This window comes from Sphaerodactylus townsendi, linkage group LG03, assembly GCF_021028975.2.
Source record: "Sphaerodactylus townsendi isolate TG3544 linkage group LG03, MPM_Stown_v2.3, whole genome shotgun sequence".
Taxonomy (NCBI): Eukaryota; Metazoa; Chordata; class Lepidosauria; order Squamata; family Sphaerodactylidae; genus Sphaerodactylus; species Sphaerodactylus townsendi.
The window spans coordinates 97084437-97103001 of NC_059427.1; the positions used below are offsets into that span (position 1 = coordinate 97084437).

Below are 18565 nucleotides of genomic sequence, written 5' to 3' on the forward strand. Positions count from 1 at the left end.
TTTAAACATCCAAAAATGTAAGTGTGAGAGTGTAAGATATACAAAGCACTGAACAATTCACCTTCTTAAGCAGCAGTGGCATAGTGGTTAAGAGCAGGTGTACTCTAATCTGGAGGAACCGGGTTTGATTCCCCGCTCTGCCGCTTGAGCTGTGGAGGCTTATCTTGGGAATTCAGATTAGCCTGTACATTCCTACACATGCTAGCTGGGTGACCTTGGGCTAGTCACAGTTCTTCTGAGCTCTCTCAGCCCCACCTACTTCACAGGGTGTTTGTTGGGGCGGGGCGGGCAGGGGAGAAGGGAAAGGAGATTGTAAGCCCCTTTGAGTCTCCTTACAGGAGAGAAAAGAGGGATATAACTCCAACTCTTCTTCTAGTAAAGTGCTATCCTGGTAAAATGCGTTTTAAGCTTTTAATGGCTGAGAGGGGGGGAAACACATTAATTTTATTAACAGGCTACATGGACATTCTGTTAATTGAGTTGTTATAGGAGCCTTTCCATCGATTGATCAGTAGGTTACAGAACTGGACAAGGGTCTTTTTTATTGCCTTGGAGCAGTGGCGTAGTGCTAAGGAGACGGGGGAGCAGGACGCAGTGGGCGCCGGTGCGGGGTCAGGTGGAGAAGTGGCAGGGCGCAGTTCCCCCTCACTCTGGCCCTGCCCGGGAGTACAAAAGAAACTGTTAGCAACATCTGATTTTTCAAAATTAGGACAAAAGATATTGAGCGCCACGTCAAACATCTCAAAATTGCTGCATGGAAATTTTGATCATTTAGAAAGGCTGCTTCTACTGTTTTGCTCTCAAACTGGTAATGGGAAATGCTGTCAAGTCACAGCTGATTTATGGCTACCCAGTAGGGTTTTCAAGACAAGGGACATTCAGAAGTGGTTTGCCATGGCCTGCCTCCCCATGGGCTGAGGATGAAATTCTGAGAAAACCGTGACTGGCTCAGGTCACCCAGCAGGCTTCATGTGGAGGCGTGGGAGAAATTCCTGCTCTTAACCACTACACCACTACACCCAAACTGCCCTGGTCTTTTTCTGAGCATCCACATGATATCATCTATTGGTGCAACTTCTGTCCCCCACCCCCACTTTGCTGTGTCCTTCTGGGAAAGATTACAGTCAAAGTTGGTTTGTACACTGTGTGGATGAGAAGGTACAGATTTTCAAGCCTCCTAACCAGTGGTGGGATCCACAAATTTTAGTAACAGGTTCCCATGGTGGTGGGATTCAAACTGTGGCATAGCACCAATGGGGTTGGGCGTGGCACAACGGGGGTGTGGCCGGGCATTCCGGGGGCGGGGCATTCCTGGGCAGGGCTGTGGCAAGGACACAGCCGCTGCGCTGGTCTTTGGGCGGGAAACAAATGCATGCAGGTGCAGGCTGCCACGCACGCCGGTGCACCTCCTGCTAGACTGCTTCAAGTTCTGTGCACTACTGCTGAGAGGAGGGGCGTAACTAAGGCAAAAATCATGTGGCAAAATCACCAATTAGTAACCCCCTCTCGGCACACACAAATAATTAGTAACCTACTCTCGGGAACCTGTGAGAACCTGCTGGATCCCACCTCTGCTCCTAACATCCCCTGGTGACTGCCATTTCCTGCAGGACTGAAGCACTCTTGAATTTTTATGGCAGTAGTGGTTACATTATGACAGCACTTAAAACAGAAGCAGCAGTTCCAAGTAAGAAGGGAAAGGTGCAATCTGGCTGTAGTCCAAATTTGTCTGGCAATGCAGTAGTATGTTACGTCTGCTGCAGTCAATAAGGTTTGCTGCAATCTATACGATGAACAAACTGGTTTTTACACGACAGGCAAGTATGATGTGCGGGCTACGTTACAGGGGTACTTGTCACAGGATGCAGGACAGCAATAACCATTCCTCTGTGCAGCTGTCTGTAAAAGAACAACAACAAAAAGGAACCACAAGAACAACAAGTTCTGTTGATGAGAGCACACATGCCAAATCTTCACACTAAGGGCAGGCAGAGAACCACTTCTGGTGAATATACAATTGTAGAACTTTACCTCTATCCTCCAGTCTCTGCTGAGTTTCGCATTAGTTGCTTTAGATTTTAAGGTATTTGGGCAGGGTCCTATTTTTTGCTCATTCAAACATTTAAACCATCATGTTACAGTGATATTGTACAAGTAATCTATTAAATATGGACCGAGTGCAGAGAAACTGCTGCAGAGAAAACACCATCTCCATCAGAAAGATCCACTCCTGTCTCCATGAAGAAACACACAGAAATAAACACACGTTTTCAAATTGATTTTTTTCAAATGAAAAAATGTATAAAATCCATCAAAATTTAAAGATACAGAAAGTTACAAGATCCAGTTTTACACCAAAATAATAAATCAATTCATAAGAAAAAAGTAGAGGAAAAATCTAGATGTTTTACAGATATTACTGTAAAAAGATGAAAACACCAGGAAAGAAGTAGACAGAAAACCAGCGGAAATATTTTAATATAAGACAAGTGAACATTTTCCCTACTTTCTAGTATACTGAAAATTTCAATAGACATACTGGCAGACTGAAATGCTTCTGGACAAAAGTAATTTAGGTACACTGCATTGATTTGATACTTTCAAATGTTTTTTTTAAAATATCCCTTCAGGGGCCATGTATATTACTTGAATAGCATAATGAGGCTTTCTCTGAAATTGTAACATGGAAATTTGTAGTGTTTCACCCTGTTCTGGATAAAGATGACAGGAGATTTGTGAATTCATCCACCATTTCCTAGACCATCTTTGTTCTAGAATGCTCCACTTGGGTGCTAGTGCCTTAAGAACATAAGAACAAGCCAGCTGGATCAGAGTCCATCTAGTCTAGCATTCTGCTACTTGCAGTGGCCCACCAGGTTCCTTCGGGAGCTCACTTGCAGGATGTGAAAGCAATGGCCTTCTGCCGCTGCTGCTGCTCCCAAGCACCTGGCCTGCTAAGGCATTTGCAATCTGAGATCAAGGAGGATCAAGATTGGTAGCCAGAGATCGACTTCTCCTCCATAAATCTGTCCAAGCCCTTTTTTAAAGCTATCCAGGTTAGTGGCCCTCACCACCTCCTGAACATGCATTTTTCCAGTTTATATGGGGATAGTTAAAATCGCCCATTACCACTACATTTTTGCTTTTGTTGGCCTCTCTAATTTTTTTTCCATCTCAAAATCCTCTTGTGCGCTTTGGTCAGGGGGACGATAATATATTCCACAGTTCTTCTGTAGAGAAATCAGCTCCCCCTGCATTGTCTATTTTATGTGACACTATGCTCTCTTTGATGTAGAGGGCCACCCCACCCCCAATACGCCCTGTCCTATTCTTCATGAAGAGCCTGTAATCTGGGATAACAGCACCCCACTGGTTCTCCTCATTCCACCGTGTCTCTGTGATGCCCATTATATCAATGTCCTCCTTCAAAACTCTGTACTCCAGCCCCCCCATTTTAGGTTGAAGGCTTCTACTATTAGCATAGAGACACTTGCATACTCTGTCCCTAACCTGGGATTTGTGTTTTGCCCTCTAGCCTTTTGTAGACACTATTACTTATCACATTGCTATGCTCCTCGCTTGTATGTGGTTGATTTCGAAAAACGTCCCTCTCTGTCTGCATCCCCATGGACACTCGGAATTCTGAACCTAAGTCACCTCAGCTCCTCGGGGTCGGCTTTCCCCTCAAGGGGATCCGCTTTAAAAGCTGTTCTGCCACCTTTTTTAATCGTTGAGCGCCAGCAGCTTGGTTCCTCTTTGGTTAAGATGAAGCCCGTCCCTTTTGTACAGGCCTACCTTATCCCAAAAAGTTCCCCAATTCCTGACAAATCTGAAACCCTCTGCCTTACACCACCCTTCTCATCCACGATTAAGACCTCTGTATCTCCACTTGCCTAGCTCTCGGCTCTGGCACGTCGGAATAGGTAGCATTTCGGAGAATGCCACCCTTGGGGGTCCTGGATTTTTAACCTCGTTTCCTAGCAGCTCTAAATTTGAAGCTTCCACAACCTCCTTCGGCTACATTTCCTTAATGTCATTGGTGCCACTGTGGACCAAAACTGCTGATTCCACCTCAGCACTGTCTAACAGTGCCTATCTTAGATCGGCGATGACATCCTCGCAACCTTCGCGACCAGTGGTGGGGCAGGCAAGTCACCATGCGATCATCACGCCTCACAATAAACTCCAACTCTCTATATTCCTAATGGGTTGAATCACCACTTCACAAGGGAGCTCCCCCACCTTCCCCGAGGTGGGTATCTCTCAGTGCGAAAGAGGATATCTGATCACCAGTTAAGGAAGGGGTCCCATCTAAGGGAGCATCTTCCACCACCTCAGACTGGCACCCTCCGTTCCTCAGACTCTCATTCTCCATGACATCTGAAGAGATGTCACCTTGGGAGTGGGACCCAGCTGTTAGGTCCCTGAAAGCCTCGTCTGTCACCCTCTCTGCCTCTCTCAGCTTCTCCAGGTCTGCCATCTTGGCTTCAAGAGAACGGACACATTTCCTGAGTGCCAGGAGCTCATTGCAGTGAGGGCACACCCACAACTTCTGTCCTAGTGGCAGACAGTCATACATGTGACACTCAGTTCAAAACACTGGAAAGCCCCCACCCCGCTGCTGGCTTCCTGCCTTCATATCTAATTTTGTTTAGATATTCAAATACTGATTTTAATTAGTGCCTCCCCCTTAAGGTTACTGTACCTTCTACTATCCCTTAAGATATGTTCTTATTTAATAAAACACTCCTCCACTGCTACTCGTCTCTGCTGGTTCCAGAGACTAACTGAAAAGATTTAAAAATTTGAAAAGCCCCACCTCTCAGCAGCCCCACCAATCAGCAGTCTCAGCAGCCCCCACCAATCAGCAGCCCCAGGACAAGGAGAAAAAAGAGAAAACCCCTGTTAAAAATACACTGTTTAAAAGACGTGGCTTTGAGAAAAGCCCTCTGAAAAGAAAACCAGAGCTCACTCAGCCCTTTCTGGCACACTCCTCTTCTCCACTGCTACTCTTCTCTGCTGGTTCCAGAGACTCTGCCTTAGGGCAGAACTAGGTAGGTACTTGGACCAAGCGAACCATTCTAGAACAAAGACTGTCCAGGAGATGGTGGATTCATTCACAAACCTCCTGTCATCTTTATCCAGAACAGGGTATAGGAACTGCAACACCACACAGAGAATTTAGACCTGGTGCGGGTGCAATCTGAGGTGATATAAAATGTACAAAGCATGCAACGTTTATCACATAGGTCATATATCAGAAAGCTATTTGAAGTCTACGAAAATTAATTGGCAGCTCTTATTCTAGAACCCAATGAACTAATGTCAGTGGCATTTTAAAATTTAGACTTGGCAGTGTTTCTGCCCTTTTCCCACTCACTGGAGTACTGCAAAATGTATTTGTTACACTTAAAAGTGAAATATAATATCAGGAAGAAGGCATCAACTCCTGACTTCTTTTTCACAGTGTTGTACCTATCTATCCTATGAATTAATAAAGAATATACCCACTTGATTTTGGGGACATCAGTTTGGCAAAAGACAACAATCTAAAAGTGTTTTAGAGAGGAACCAAAACTTCAAGAACATATATACGAGCCACGCGGATTCATGCTGAATGTTACCTTCCTGCATTTGCCATACTTGTTCAATATGCCTGTTAACCTAATGCTTCCACACCCATGTTATTACAGTGTCTTTGAGCCCCATCTGAAGAGGGGGTGAATCTACTCCTGAGAGTAGTGCACCAGCAGATTTGCCCTCCCTGGGATACTTACCCCAATGGAGAAGTGATCCCACTGGCATGCGGACACAGCCTGCCACCCCCCTCAGCATTGGCACACTGCGTCCTAGTGCCCCTCCCACTGGAGTAGCAAGGATGACCCGGAGGCGGGGAAGAGTCAACTAGCCTTTGCTGGCATTATTTCGGCAAGTCACAGGCCGGATTTAAGCCTGCCTTTTAGCTGGCACTAGTCCGTTGTGACCCATTGAGGCTTCTCGGCAGTGGTGAAGCTGTTGTACTTTGCAAGCCTTCCTATGCCATCAGAAAACCTCCTTGGGAGCGGTGAGGTGGATGTGTGGCCAACCGCCTCCAGTGTGAATGGGGCTGTGAATTATCCTCCTGTACACTCACTCATTGGCCATTACAGTATTAGGTATTACAGCTGGGAAGTCTTCGTTTCAAGAGACAGGAGAGGATGCAAACACAAATGCAGCAACATAAACTCTCCTTTATAAAAGGCCACATTTTAGAGTTGTTACATCACTTATTCTACATTTTTCTGTTTTGTTTTTGTAAATTCATGCTATCTGTAAACACTAAGACTGGATATTCAATTTCTGCAATGAAGTGACAATATTTTCAGATCCCACGTCAGTAAAAGAAATAGATTGTCCTCTCTTCCAATTATGCTGGAAAAATTAGGTATGAAGTGCAAAGGGGAGCTTTTCAGAAAATAACAAAAAGATCCAAGCATATATTCACTGTCAGAATATTTCATAACAGATCATGTGACCTAGGGGTCTGGATATCCAAGGCTATTTTTCATTGAGACTCACAATTTTTGCCATAAAGACAAAGCAATGCATCAATTACAGAATTTATATACCTGATTTACATAATCAGTTGAACTGAAAGACCTTCAGCACTTTGGAAGCTTCTAAAATAATGGTGCTAGTCAGATTTATAGGTTTCAGTTTTAAAATCAAAAGGGCAATTAATCCCCACAACCATTTCCGAGCAAAAAGTATAGAACCACAAGTCCACTTGTTAATGCTGCCAACTTTCAGACACAAAGGTTTGTTTCCAGTTTTTGCTGCTGCAACAACACTTTCCATGATCTAATTAAAGATGTACCAATTCAACCTCATCCACAAGGCAGAAACCGATAGCAGAGTGGGCTTCTCATTCATTGCTTCTATCCCATGGGCCACAATGAGAGTTGCTTTGCTACTGCATCTTCCCTAGTTGGATCTTTTTCCAGGCTTCAGATGCGGTGAAAATGCAGGAGTCAAGAATCCCAGCCACAGTAAACGTTCCTCCAATAATGGCACAAATCTAAAAGTGAACATGAAAGAGCAAAAAGCGGCAGTAAATTATAAGGCATACAGAGATTATGATTGGCTTCCATTTATCTATTTTTTAAAAGCAGTGTCAAGTAAGCCATTCAGCAAGCTTCAAATTCAACCAGGGATTTGAACCTGTGTTCTCACATTCATGGCTCTAGCTGCTATATTTTTCAAGGCCTTTCCTTAAACACTAAAGTTTTCTGTACTTTCCGCTACTAATTAGCATACTCCTACACCAGTCTTTGCCATTTCTTAATCAGGCCGGATGATCTCACGCTCCTCCAGTTTTAGACTCAAAACCTTCTGTACAGAGACCATTTAACCTCTGAACAGCATACAGCATATTGTTGGGGTAAAGACTGCTAGTTTGTGGAAGCCAAAGTTCAAATCTGCATTCAGCACCAAATGTCTTTGGGCCGACCCACACTCAGCCTAACCCACAATGAATATAAAATGCAGGACAGGAGAACCAAGCATGTCGTTGTGAGTCCCTTGGAGGAACCGTGGAATAAAATGTGACAAATTACATCTGTGTTAAATTAGCTATTGCTGAAGACCCTCCAGAATGGAGTCCAGTCCTTTCCTTTTACCGTTGGCTTGTATCACGGAATGCACTCAGATGTCACGAGCAGCTTCAATTAAGCCAAGACTACATAAATCTAGTTTGCTGCTGTGCTCCTGCATGGGCCCCCCATTCCTTGTGGTACATAGATACAGGTGTCCAGATGAATAGAAGTTTGTTTGCTCTGGGTGGGAGACTAACTGCTTCTGCACACAAAATATTCCTTGCATATACAAAATGAGCCTAGAAAAGATCTAGGCTTACCTTTTCCTTATATATGGTTTTATATGCTTCTCTCTCTCTCTCTCTCTCTCTCTCTCTCTCTCTCACATATGTGTGGATTGCATGCTTTCACACACACACACACACAAATGGACAGATAGAGACAGATAAAGCTGTGATCCAGGAGAGGGATCAAACCTGTGATCCCTCTCCTGCAGTCTAAAAGAGCATAGGCCAGGAATAGTTTTGGAGCAACATTTGTACACTGTACACTGTACACTGTTGATATTCAATACTTATAAAACAGAAGAATACCCACAACTAAAAACAGAAGTAGAGTACAATTCCATTACTGCTACCGGCTCTCCTTGGGAAAACCACCCAGAGCCCTCAGGGGATGGGGCGGTATATAAATACGATAATCAATTAATTAATTAAATACGATAATTAATTAATTAATTAATTAATTAAATAATTAATAACACACATTTAAGCACACACAACTCTAAGATTATTGATCTACTTCATTTATACCCCACTTTTCTCTTCAGCGGGACCCACAGTGGCTTACAATATTCTTCACTTCTACATTTTATCCTCAAAATAACCTTGCAAGGTCAGTTATGCTAACGGTGTGTAATTGGTGCAAGGTCACCTGGCAAGCTTCCTTGGCCGTGTGGGGACTAGACACACACTCAGAGAAAGGACATTTACCAAGTTAAGTTGGTATAGCTCAGGGCACCTGAAGGAAAAAGAGTTGCCCTTTTCACCTCATTTTCATAAAGTGTGGGAGCTTAATACTTTAATCATCCTATATTTGCTGTGGGTCAGCTGAGCCTACGTCACATTCCATTTCCTTGTTTATCATTTATCTCTGATGCCCATTGTACTCTGCAATCCTTATCTTATGCATCTTCATAACATAATGATGCAGGAAGGGAGTGTCTCTTATTTCCTAAACAAGGACGTGACGATACTGTTTGCATCCAGGAAAGGTCAACGCTTCAGCCACTTCATAATAATATTAATCAGGAAACTTCACAGCAAGATACAAAATGGATAATGGCCTTTTCCACATTCACAGCTTACCACTGATTTTTCCAGTGGTCAAATTTTGTGCCTTGGAAATGCTTACTGTGAAATCTCTCTCTCTCTCTCTCTCTCTCTCTCTCTCTCTCTCTCACACACACACACACACACACACACACACACACACACACACACACACACACACACACCCCAACCAAAATCATTTTGGGGTTTTTTTCCCCTTGCCTCTGCAGTTGCATTTATTCCACACACTACTGCTGAAAACATATTATTCCTGATTGTGGTAGAATGTCATCCAGAAGAATAGCCCTCTCCTTTTTGTGTGTGTGTGTGCAGATGCTCCAGTGTTCCTGCGCAGTTACATTTTGAAGCAGCTATTTAAAAAATGTCTCAGCCTCTAATTCTACTACAGAGAACTACCAACCCAAAATGGAAACCAAAACAACTCCTGGAGAAGGTACCATTACCTGAAAGAACAGAAACATGCAGCCTGCATGTGTCAGCCCCGCCCCCAAAAAACATTTCCAGGTCAAGTGCGAATTGCAATAATGCACCATTATTTCAGGAGTCCCCAATTATATGTAGTACCCTTAGTACTCTTTTCAATTGCCTCCAGAATCAAAACCACTCTGTGCCCTAACGTTACATAGGTATCTCTATATAAAATTGATAAGCTAATCCAATCAACCATGCTAGATTGTATCTCTGTCTCAATGTTACATTGCTAGTTCAATATGCAAAAGAGAAAAAATGTAAAACTCCTTTTGAAAATGGAAGGGCACGGGGAAGAGAAAATGACTGAAAGGGGAGTGGAGAAAAGACATAGGGCATGGATACAGACAGGGGTTTGCCCAAAATGAAAGCCAGCTCTCTCCCCCAGCTACTACTGAAGCAGGCATGATTACCTGCAGGAACAGAGACATGTACCCTACCCCACAAACAACCACATTTTTGGCCAAATTAGAGCTGCAATAACACACAATCGATATTCCAGCAGTCCCTTGTCAATTTCCTCCTGGATAAGCAACTTTCCTTCTCAATTTCACTCCCTCCCACTTGCAGCATTAAGGCAAATGTATCTTTGCCTCAATGCTACATTGCTAATTCTAAACTGACAAAGATGACACAATGGACCTGGCTTATGTCTTTGCCCTAACATTACATCATAGCCCATCCCCCTTCAACAATAATTGACCCTGTTTGTTTGGATCTCTGCCTGTTTGTTCCATTGCAAGTTCTATATGAAATTGACAAAGCTGATCCCATCGACCGTGCTTGTGTGGGTCTTTGGCTGAACTTTACATGGCTAGTTTGATATAACAAGATTTTTTAAAAAAAAAATCGTTTTGAAAACCGAGGACTAGCGGGAGGAGAAAATAGCTGAAGGGGAGGTTGGTTGATTACACAGGGCATGGATAAAGACCAGATTTAGGTGTGGGGTGGAGAAATAAAGATCATTTCAACATAATCACATCCTCAAGGGAAGCTGGCTCAGAAACAGATCAAGGGAAAAATGAGAGGGGGGAAGTTCGGGAACTAAATTGTGGTAAAAATGCTTCGGAAAACAAAAGGCAAAATGAAAGCAAAATGTTTCCAAAGCCCAACAGAGGGAAAAAGTGTTGAAAAAAAGAAAAAAAACATATCGATTGGCAGCAAGATACATAGTAAATGATTAGTACAGAAAAGACCAAAGAAGCAAAATATACACTAGATATTTAATCTATGCAAACAATTCCCCATTAATTCTCAAAATCCAGTAAAGAAAATAGTTAAGGGCGACATCAAAGTAATTCAACTGCAAGAGAAATGGAAAACAAATGCCATAAGATGTTACGCCTCAAGAAAATAAGCTATTACCCTTCATTCCAATGGGGAAACCTATCTCAATGTAGAGGGTTTTTTCCCCATCATATACATTTATTAGAATATGGCAAAGAGATGCCCATCAAACAGAATAGCAGCTGCTGCTGGAAATGGAATCAGAGAATAAAATGAGATAACAGGCTTTTAATAGCCAGAAGCAGCAGTGAGGGAGGAACTGTTCATTTCTATGTGTATTTATATCTCAGATATTTGTGTTCAGTGAGCTCAGAAAAATGGGAAAATGCTTCAGTGACAGAAGGGCTGATGAAATATATTTTGCGAGGCACAGCTGACACCGCAGGGAAGGAAAAAGCACACCAAAAAAGTGGAGCAATCAACCCGTGTAATCCATATTTTTAAAGGAATGGATATAGTCACTGATGTCACTACCCCTCCCACTTTCCATTGATCCTTCTTTCCTCTAAGAGTGACATAAAGTTACTTTCAGAGCAAATGACCACAGCATGAATTGGCCAATTTCAACCCATAAGGGCCTGCTGACACAGAAGGTTTCATACCACAAAGAGAGAAGTGGGGCGGGAAGCATATTTTAGAGTGTGCATTGAGGACAGGAAATTGTGACTTCAGAGCAGCCAGTTAAAAAAATACCCAGAGAGAAAAACATATATTCATTTGCACAGCTCTCTGTACCACTAAGCACTGATGACTCACACGTACCTGGCATCTGATACGTCTCTGCCTCCGCTGCAAATGTTCAAAGCATTTTGAGTTGGAAGTTATCAAAAACCATAGACAGAAACATAGAGTAGAGGAAGAGGAGAAGGGGAGTCTTTTTTTAGGACAATAAGAAAGCTCCTGCCCAACAAGCCAGAAGCTAGGTTTTAGTCAGTATAACCATTCTCCTTTTTCCTGGGTGTTCCAGAGGGAGTGGCCAAAGGGAATGTTCCAGATAGTGGCCATCATGTTAATAAACTACAAGAGATCCACCCCTTTTATGGGCTGCTGGTTGTGAAATAGGTTCACTGCTCAAAAACAGAAAGGAAAAAATGTGGCATCATTTATCTGCTTTGGACTTGGCCAGACATAGTTTAGGGAATGAAACCAGTGAGTTGCCAGTATGGTATGAGAAAGTGGAAAATCCACAGAGTGAAAATCACAGAGTGAACCTGAGCAGCCTGTCAGCTTCAAGACAATCGGCAGGTTAGCCTAAAACACTGCTCTGAATTCCAAGTAGGAAGAGTGCAATACAAATGTGAATAATTACACAGCTCCTACATGTCCAAAGAGAGCCATGGAGGAGGCAGGAGGCAGCTTTTGTCTTTTTTCTTGTTCTATCCACTGAGTAGTCCCTCAATGTGAATATAAGAATGGAAGAAGAGCTATGCTGGATCAGACCAGGGCCCATCTAGCCCAGCATCCTGTTTTACACAGTGGCCAGTGTTTTGCAAGTTGCCTTGGAGGGCCAATAAACAGGGCACAGAGGCCAAGGCCTTCCCCTGATATTGTCTCCTAGCACCAAGCAATTGTCTCCTGCCACTAACAGCTTCTCTGCTTGTAACTTCTCTGGCTGTACTTCCATGGTTTCATAATGGCCATTGTATCCAAGACAGACAATCCTTATATTCATGTCTCAACTATTTTAATTCAAATATACACTAAATATCACCCTCCCTCTTTCTGACCAAGATAAATACATATGTATATGTTCAAGGTTCCTATAGTCAATGACAATAACAGGGTCAATTCCTCTCTGAGACAACATTAGAAACTTTTACATTTCCAAGCTTGGGTAAAAATTTTCATGACCTAGTAGGAGCATTTCCAGGAAGGCACACAGGAACTCATTTTAAATGCTCCTGCCTTTTCTGTGAGAGCTGCAAGGGTCCAACCAGTAAACAAACCTTTCAACAAAAGGAGCAGGAGATGCTCCTCCCCTAGATGTCCCCAGTAGCTTTTAACTAAGAATCTGTTGTTTAGTAAGATCCAGAGTGCTTCTGAGGCCTTCCCCACAGGACAATAACTCCAGCTGCCACAGCCAACATAACGGCTGGGCCAGAAGGCTGCAGCCTCACCACAGCAATGATGACTAGCCAGTCTCCAGGGCAACCAAGATGCAGAAGGGCAAAGCTGGCAGCCTTAGCTGGGATAGCAAAATGATGACAGACCACAGAGTCACTGAATGGGGACAGGAGGGTTTGGGAATGATACAATCTGCGCCCTCTCCCCACCCCCCACACTCTGTTTATTAATCAGCTTTGTTCTTGATGTATTTAAAATACTATGCTGCTTCTCAGTGTAAAGTTTGAGACAGCTTAACAATTAACACAGACCGCAAATTACAGTTGGAATACAACCCAAAAACCATTGAAGACAATGAGGTAGCACAAATCAATATAAACAGCAGCCTGTATGCTCCCACTTCATTCACCAGTGCTTGAAGCCTTCCTCAAACCACTGGAGCCTTCCAAATTCAGTTGCTCTCCCACAAGAAGATAAACCAGTTAAGGTGATGGAAGGCCCTGTAGGCTTGGTGAAAGCTTCAAACATTGCTGAGAAGAGTGGCGATACAGGGCAGCATTCTACACTGTTAGCAATCATACCCCCAATGCTGATTGGCCTGCCAAAGCTCCAAGAAAACATAAAAGAGCAGGCACAAAGTGAACCGAAGGAAGGAGGGTGAGAGCTCCACCGGTAAGGCACCACAACAGAGAAATCCTTTTCTCTAATACCCACCCGCCTTACTTTGGTGGGGCGCACAGCACAAGGCCTCAATCTGGCATCTTTATTTTAGCTGCACAGTATTGACTGTTTTGCTTGACACTTTGCAGACAAAATCACTTGCAGATGTACCAATTTGGACTTTAAAGACAGAGATAGATGGTGCCAGGATACCCACCTGTCCAGCTTTTGGGATACTTTTTTGTTTATTCTGTCTAAGGATGGGGAAGGTTGAAGGTTTGAAAACCTACCACCTGCTTATACAACTGTTATCCTTCCTGGCTATTTAAATCTGCCAAAAAGTTGGCAGACTGGATCTGATAGTTAATATCTCCATGGGTAGCGGGGGAGGAGGGGATGGTGTGTCAAGATCCCCTTGACCAGACAATGAAGACACTTGTAGAGCACAAAGGTTTCTTTATTGCAGGCAGAAGACAAGCCAAGAACAGTTTCAAGACAGCTCTGCCGATTTAGCAGAGCTGTTACTCATATAAGCAGTTTTCCCCTTCCCCCTCCCATCCAGACAAAGAAGCAGAAAAGCAGTTATGAGAATGTGGCCTTCAAGAGGCCAGCGCCAGGGCATAGCTAGATAATGTACCTGGTTGTTGGCAGGCTGCGAGCTAGCAAAAACAGGAATCCACACAGAGCGAAACAACCCCCAGCAAAAGCAGGCCTGACACTGTGATACATTCACTGCTAAAGAACCCTACCCTGGATCCAAGGAATTTCAACAACTATCAACCAATCTCAGATATTCTGTTTTTGTGAAGGTGCTTGAATGGGTGGTGATTGGACAACTTCAAGCATTTGTGGACTGAGTGGACTGTTTGGCTCTTTCCCAACCATGTTTCAGGCCTCGTTTTGAGACGGCTTTGGTTGCCAGTGTGGATGATCTGTGCCTGAGATGGCCAGAGGGATGGTGACTATTAATTATCCTGGACCTCTTAGTGGCTTTCAATAGAATCAATCATAGTATCCTTTGGACCACCTCTCCAGGCTGGGACTAGGAAGCAGTATTTTGTGGTGGGTTTGCTTTTACATGGAGGGCAGGTATAGAAAGTGGCACTGTGGGATCACTGCCTTTGGAGTGTTGCAAGGTTCCATCTTGCCCCTCATACTTTCCAATTTCTATATGAAACAGCTAGTTGCAGTCATCCAGAGACTTGGATTGGGCTGTCACCAATATGCAAATAACACCCATACCCATCTTGCACTTCCTGCCAATCCTAGGGAGATTCTGAACTAGTGCTTGGAGGCAGTTTTATAGTGAATGTGGTCCAATAAACTGGAACATAATCCCGATAAGATGCTACTTGTGAGAGGAAGGCATGACCCAGGACTTAAAATGTCATCCATTCCGGATGGGGTTGCAGAAACAAGTCTGAAGAAGAAACAAGTCTGTAGTCTGGGAGTGTTCTTGGACACAGACCCAGGTGGCAATTCTGGCCAGAAGTGTCTTCCACCAGCTTCAATTGCTTAGCTCACAGTCTGGAGCAGAAAATATCTGGTTCACAGTGGTAAATGCCCTAGATTAGCTTACTGAAATAATACTCTGCACAGGGCTGCCCTTGAAAAGTGTTCAGAAACTTCTCTTGGTACAGACTGTTGCAGCCAGATTGTTGACTGAAGTGGGTCATAGGGAAATATCACTCAAGTACTGATCAATCTACACTGGTACCCCATCTGTTTCTGAGCACAATTCAAGGTGCTGGTGTTGATTTTTAAGGCCCAGTGTGTCTTGGGACTAACATACCTGAATGATGGCCAACTCTTTTATGAACCTACCCAACCGACACAGTCTCTTCCAAAACCCTGCTTCCGGTGCCTTTTGAGATTAGGTGCGTAACAACCCATGAGGGGGTCTTCCCATTCAAGGCACCAAAGCTTTAGAACCCTCTCCATAGGTGAAGATGTTCCTTCAGAAAAAATCCCACCTTCCTGCCCTATATTTCAACTGCTGTTTTTGTACCTTTGTATGTGCATTTTAACTTTGGCTTTACTCTGCTTTACTCTTGCACTGGGATGGGTGCTTTTGGTGAGGGCTTGCTCTTTGCCTTAACAGTGCCACTGATTTAGATGCCCCTCCCAGATGTGTTCTTTTTTGTTGTTAAAAAAATTAATGAGACCACCCCAGCTGCTACCTGAGAATCTCAGTCAAGGAAAGAAATGTCACACCCAAGCCTTTTCTCACTTGCCTGTATCTACTGCATAAGTGAGGATGATGATGGTAAATTGCATAGGAACATCTGATTAAAATCTTTAACAGATTATGCCCTTAGGTGAGAGGTGACATCCCTGAGAATTTCAGCCCTAGCTGGGTAGGATGCTATACCTGAAAAATTGTTTGTCCTTATGACAAATGGAAATTGCTCACCAATTCATTTTCTAATATAACAAAGCATCTACTATTAAAGAAACTATGTTTTTTTAAAGGATACATGACAACTACAAATCTGCCCCTTTATTTGTACTCCCCTATCCTGGCGCTACTTACCAGCCTGCCAGCAGACTGTTTGCTTTTTCCCCCTAATTGTTTCTGGGAAGCTGCAGCCAAAGAAAGCATGCACAGTTCCCAAGAGAGTCCTGGATAGAAGCCATGACGATGAGCATGAAGCCTCCCTGCTCTGCTCAGGGAGGTGGAGTTTAAATCCAGATGGTTGAAAACTTTACTGTTATGTCTTCATGCTTCCTTCCACATTAACGGTTCTAGTAAGTAACAACACAGCACTTCCCTTGCCCAGCCCATGCAAGCCTTAAATAAGGGAAGTACAAGAAATATCAAAGTACAATGCAAGATGTTCACACAATCTGTTGCTGTCCTAGTAGCAATGGAGTCAGTGGGATATGAACATGATCAGGCATTCATTGAAATGCAGATTGCTAGGATGCCCAAAAGGATCCCTCCCAGGGTTACTGACAATGCATTTTGTACTGTCACAAACATCTGTCATAGGATTTCCCCCACAGTCTTGGAAATAACATGGTTCTTTGAATATAAATCTGCTATTCTTGTTCATTTCTGTAGCAATTTCATGACTAGCGTCAGGCTTTCTTCCACTACTACAGTGCTGTATAATGTAGCTAAAAAAAACCCATGCACCACCACTGGAAAGTAAACTAGAATATTGTTTGCTATGTTGTACATTGCTTTTTGTGCACATTTCTATGCAAAATAAAAGCAGAGAGGGGGGGTGGTCACTGTATGTATGCCAATGTTCACAGCCTGAACATCAGAGAAAAGAAAAATTAGAAGAAGGATGTAGAAAGCAAGCCAAATGAAAGATAAGGAACCAACAAGGCAATTTCAAGCTCTTATTTATACAGATGGAAAACTGTGTGTGTGTGAAGTGATGTTAATCTGCTTCCAATTTATGGCAAATTAATAACCTCTAAAACATCCTATCATCAAGAGCCTTACTAAGTCTTGTAATCCAACAGCTGTGGCTTCCTTGATTGAGCCAATCTGTCTCATGGGGGCCTTTTTCTTTTCCTGCTGCCTTCAAATTTTCCTAGCATTATTGCCTTCTCCAGTGAGTCATGTCTTCTCACAACCAAAATATGATAGTCACTGTTTAAGTGTTTTAGTTTCTAGGGAGAGTTCACACTTCATTTGATCTAGAACCACTTGTTTGTCTTTTTGGCAGTCCATGATATCTGTAAAACTCTCCTCCAATATCACATTTCAAATGAATCTTCTTCCTGTCAGCTACCCAGCTACCTCAAAGCCAGCAATTTTCTGCAAGCATAAAATAGACTAGCGAGTCAATTTTACCTCACAGGATCAGTAAAAAGAAGGTGACTTACCAGGATTACTTTTGACCTATACAGGCAAGTATCACAAGTCCTTCTGGGCCAGCACTATTCATCATTTTGGAGAAGACAATGGATTTAAATGAACATATACAAGCAATGGTTGCCTCCATAGTACAAAATTTGGGACTGCAACATGAAGGAGTAGCACATGTGATGAAACTAGATAGGATGAAACTAAGGAAAAAATTGCAAAACACCTCTGTAAAGTCCTCAGGTTCAGGCACTCCCTCCTCCTTCATCTCACTAGCCTGTTGGTACAAGTTTTCTTCATTTTCACTTTGGTGTGTACCTTCCCCTCTTGCTTAGCATGGCAAGAGTGTTTGCCATGAGTATTGACTGCTGCAAACTACAATAAGCACTGCATGATGTAAAAGATTTTTAAAATCATTTTCTAATTGAAATGAATTTCTCCTCATGGAGCGCCAGAGGTTTCATATTTAAAGGAAAATGCAGAAGCCATTATTTTGCAGGAGAACCATAGACACTGATGGCTAGATGGCCTCCATTTTTTCCACATTGTTTGGAATCATAACGGTATACAGCCCGGAAACCACACAACACCTCATAATGGTATAGTTCACAGATACCATAAAGTCCTGTTCATGGGAGCATAATCATGTAAAAACATAACAGAATCCTCTATGTGAATTCCTGAGGTGACAAGCAACCAGCTGAAGTTGCCAAAGGCATGTGATGATGCTTGTAAACAAATATATCACATGAAGATAGAATTATCCCTGTATTGTGCTGACCAGACCTGAAATACTAAAGATTTCTGGATTCCCAAGAAAGTGAAGTTTGATGTCCAAATTGGGCAAAGCAACGTGACTGAAAGTGTCAGGTTCATTCTCTAGCCTGCAAGTCAGAATTCCAAACCACAGTAGTTTAAAGTCATGGTTTGTAGACAGTGAAAAAACACTGGTTGGTGTTTCTCAGAATTCAGGTGTCACAGCAAGCAGGTGAGAGGCATGTAAGCCTGAGGATTTCCAAGGCTCAATCTCATAACAAAGAAACTATGAGATGTTCTTTACATCTGAATACAACCATAGTTTTGGTATGATGGGTGTTATTGTTACAGATGTTACTTCAACCCAGATATTCTTGCAAACAGCACTTGGTACATTCAACATTGGGTGGGTAGTGTTCATTTTTATTTTTCCCTTATGACCTATTTCTCCAGCACATGAGCACTACTTGTGTCTATGGAAAATATATCAAAGAAGAGTGTGACCATTTTTTCCCTACTGATGGGATGCCTCCTACGATTTTTAGGATCTAGGTTTGTTTTGAACTATAAACCTTCCTCTC

General features: G+C 43.0%; 1 protein-coding gene across 5 annotated transcripts in view; it reads right to left on the reverse strand.

The window, feature by feature from the left end:
- Positions 1 to 4907: 4907 nt before the first annotated feature.
- Positions 4908 to 18565, reverse strand: part of ERGIC1 (endoplasmic reticulum-golgi intermediate compartment 1) — a 110608-nt gene continuing 96950 nt past the window's right edge. For all 5 annotated transcript variants that reach the window (XM_048491577.1, XM_048491576.1, XM_048491579.1 and 2 more), the window contains one exon: positions 4908 to 7057. In XM_048491577.1, coding sequence (XP_048347534.1) covers positions 6950 to 7057 — 108 coding nt within the window. In that variant the 3' untranslated portion in view covers positions 4908 to 6949. The remainder of the gene's footprint in view (positions 7058 to 18565) is intronic.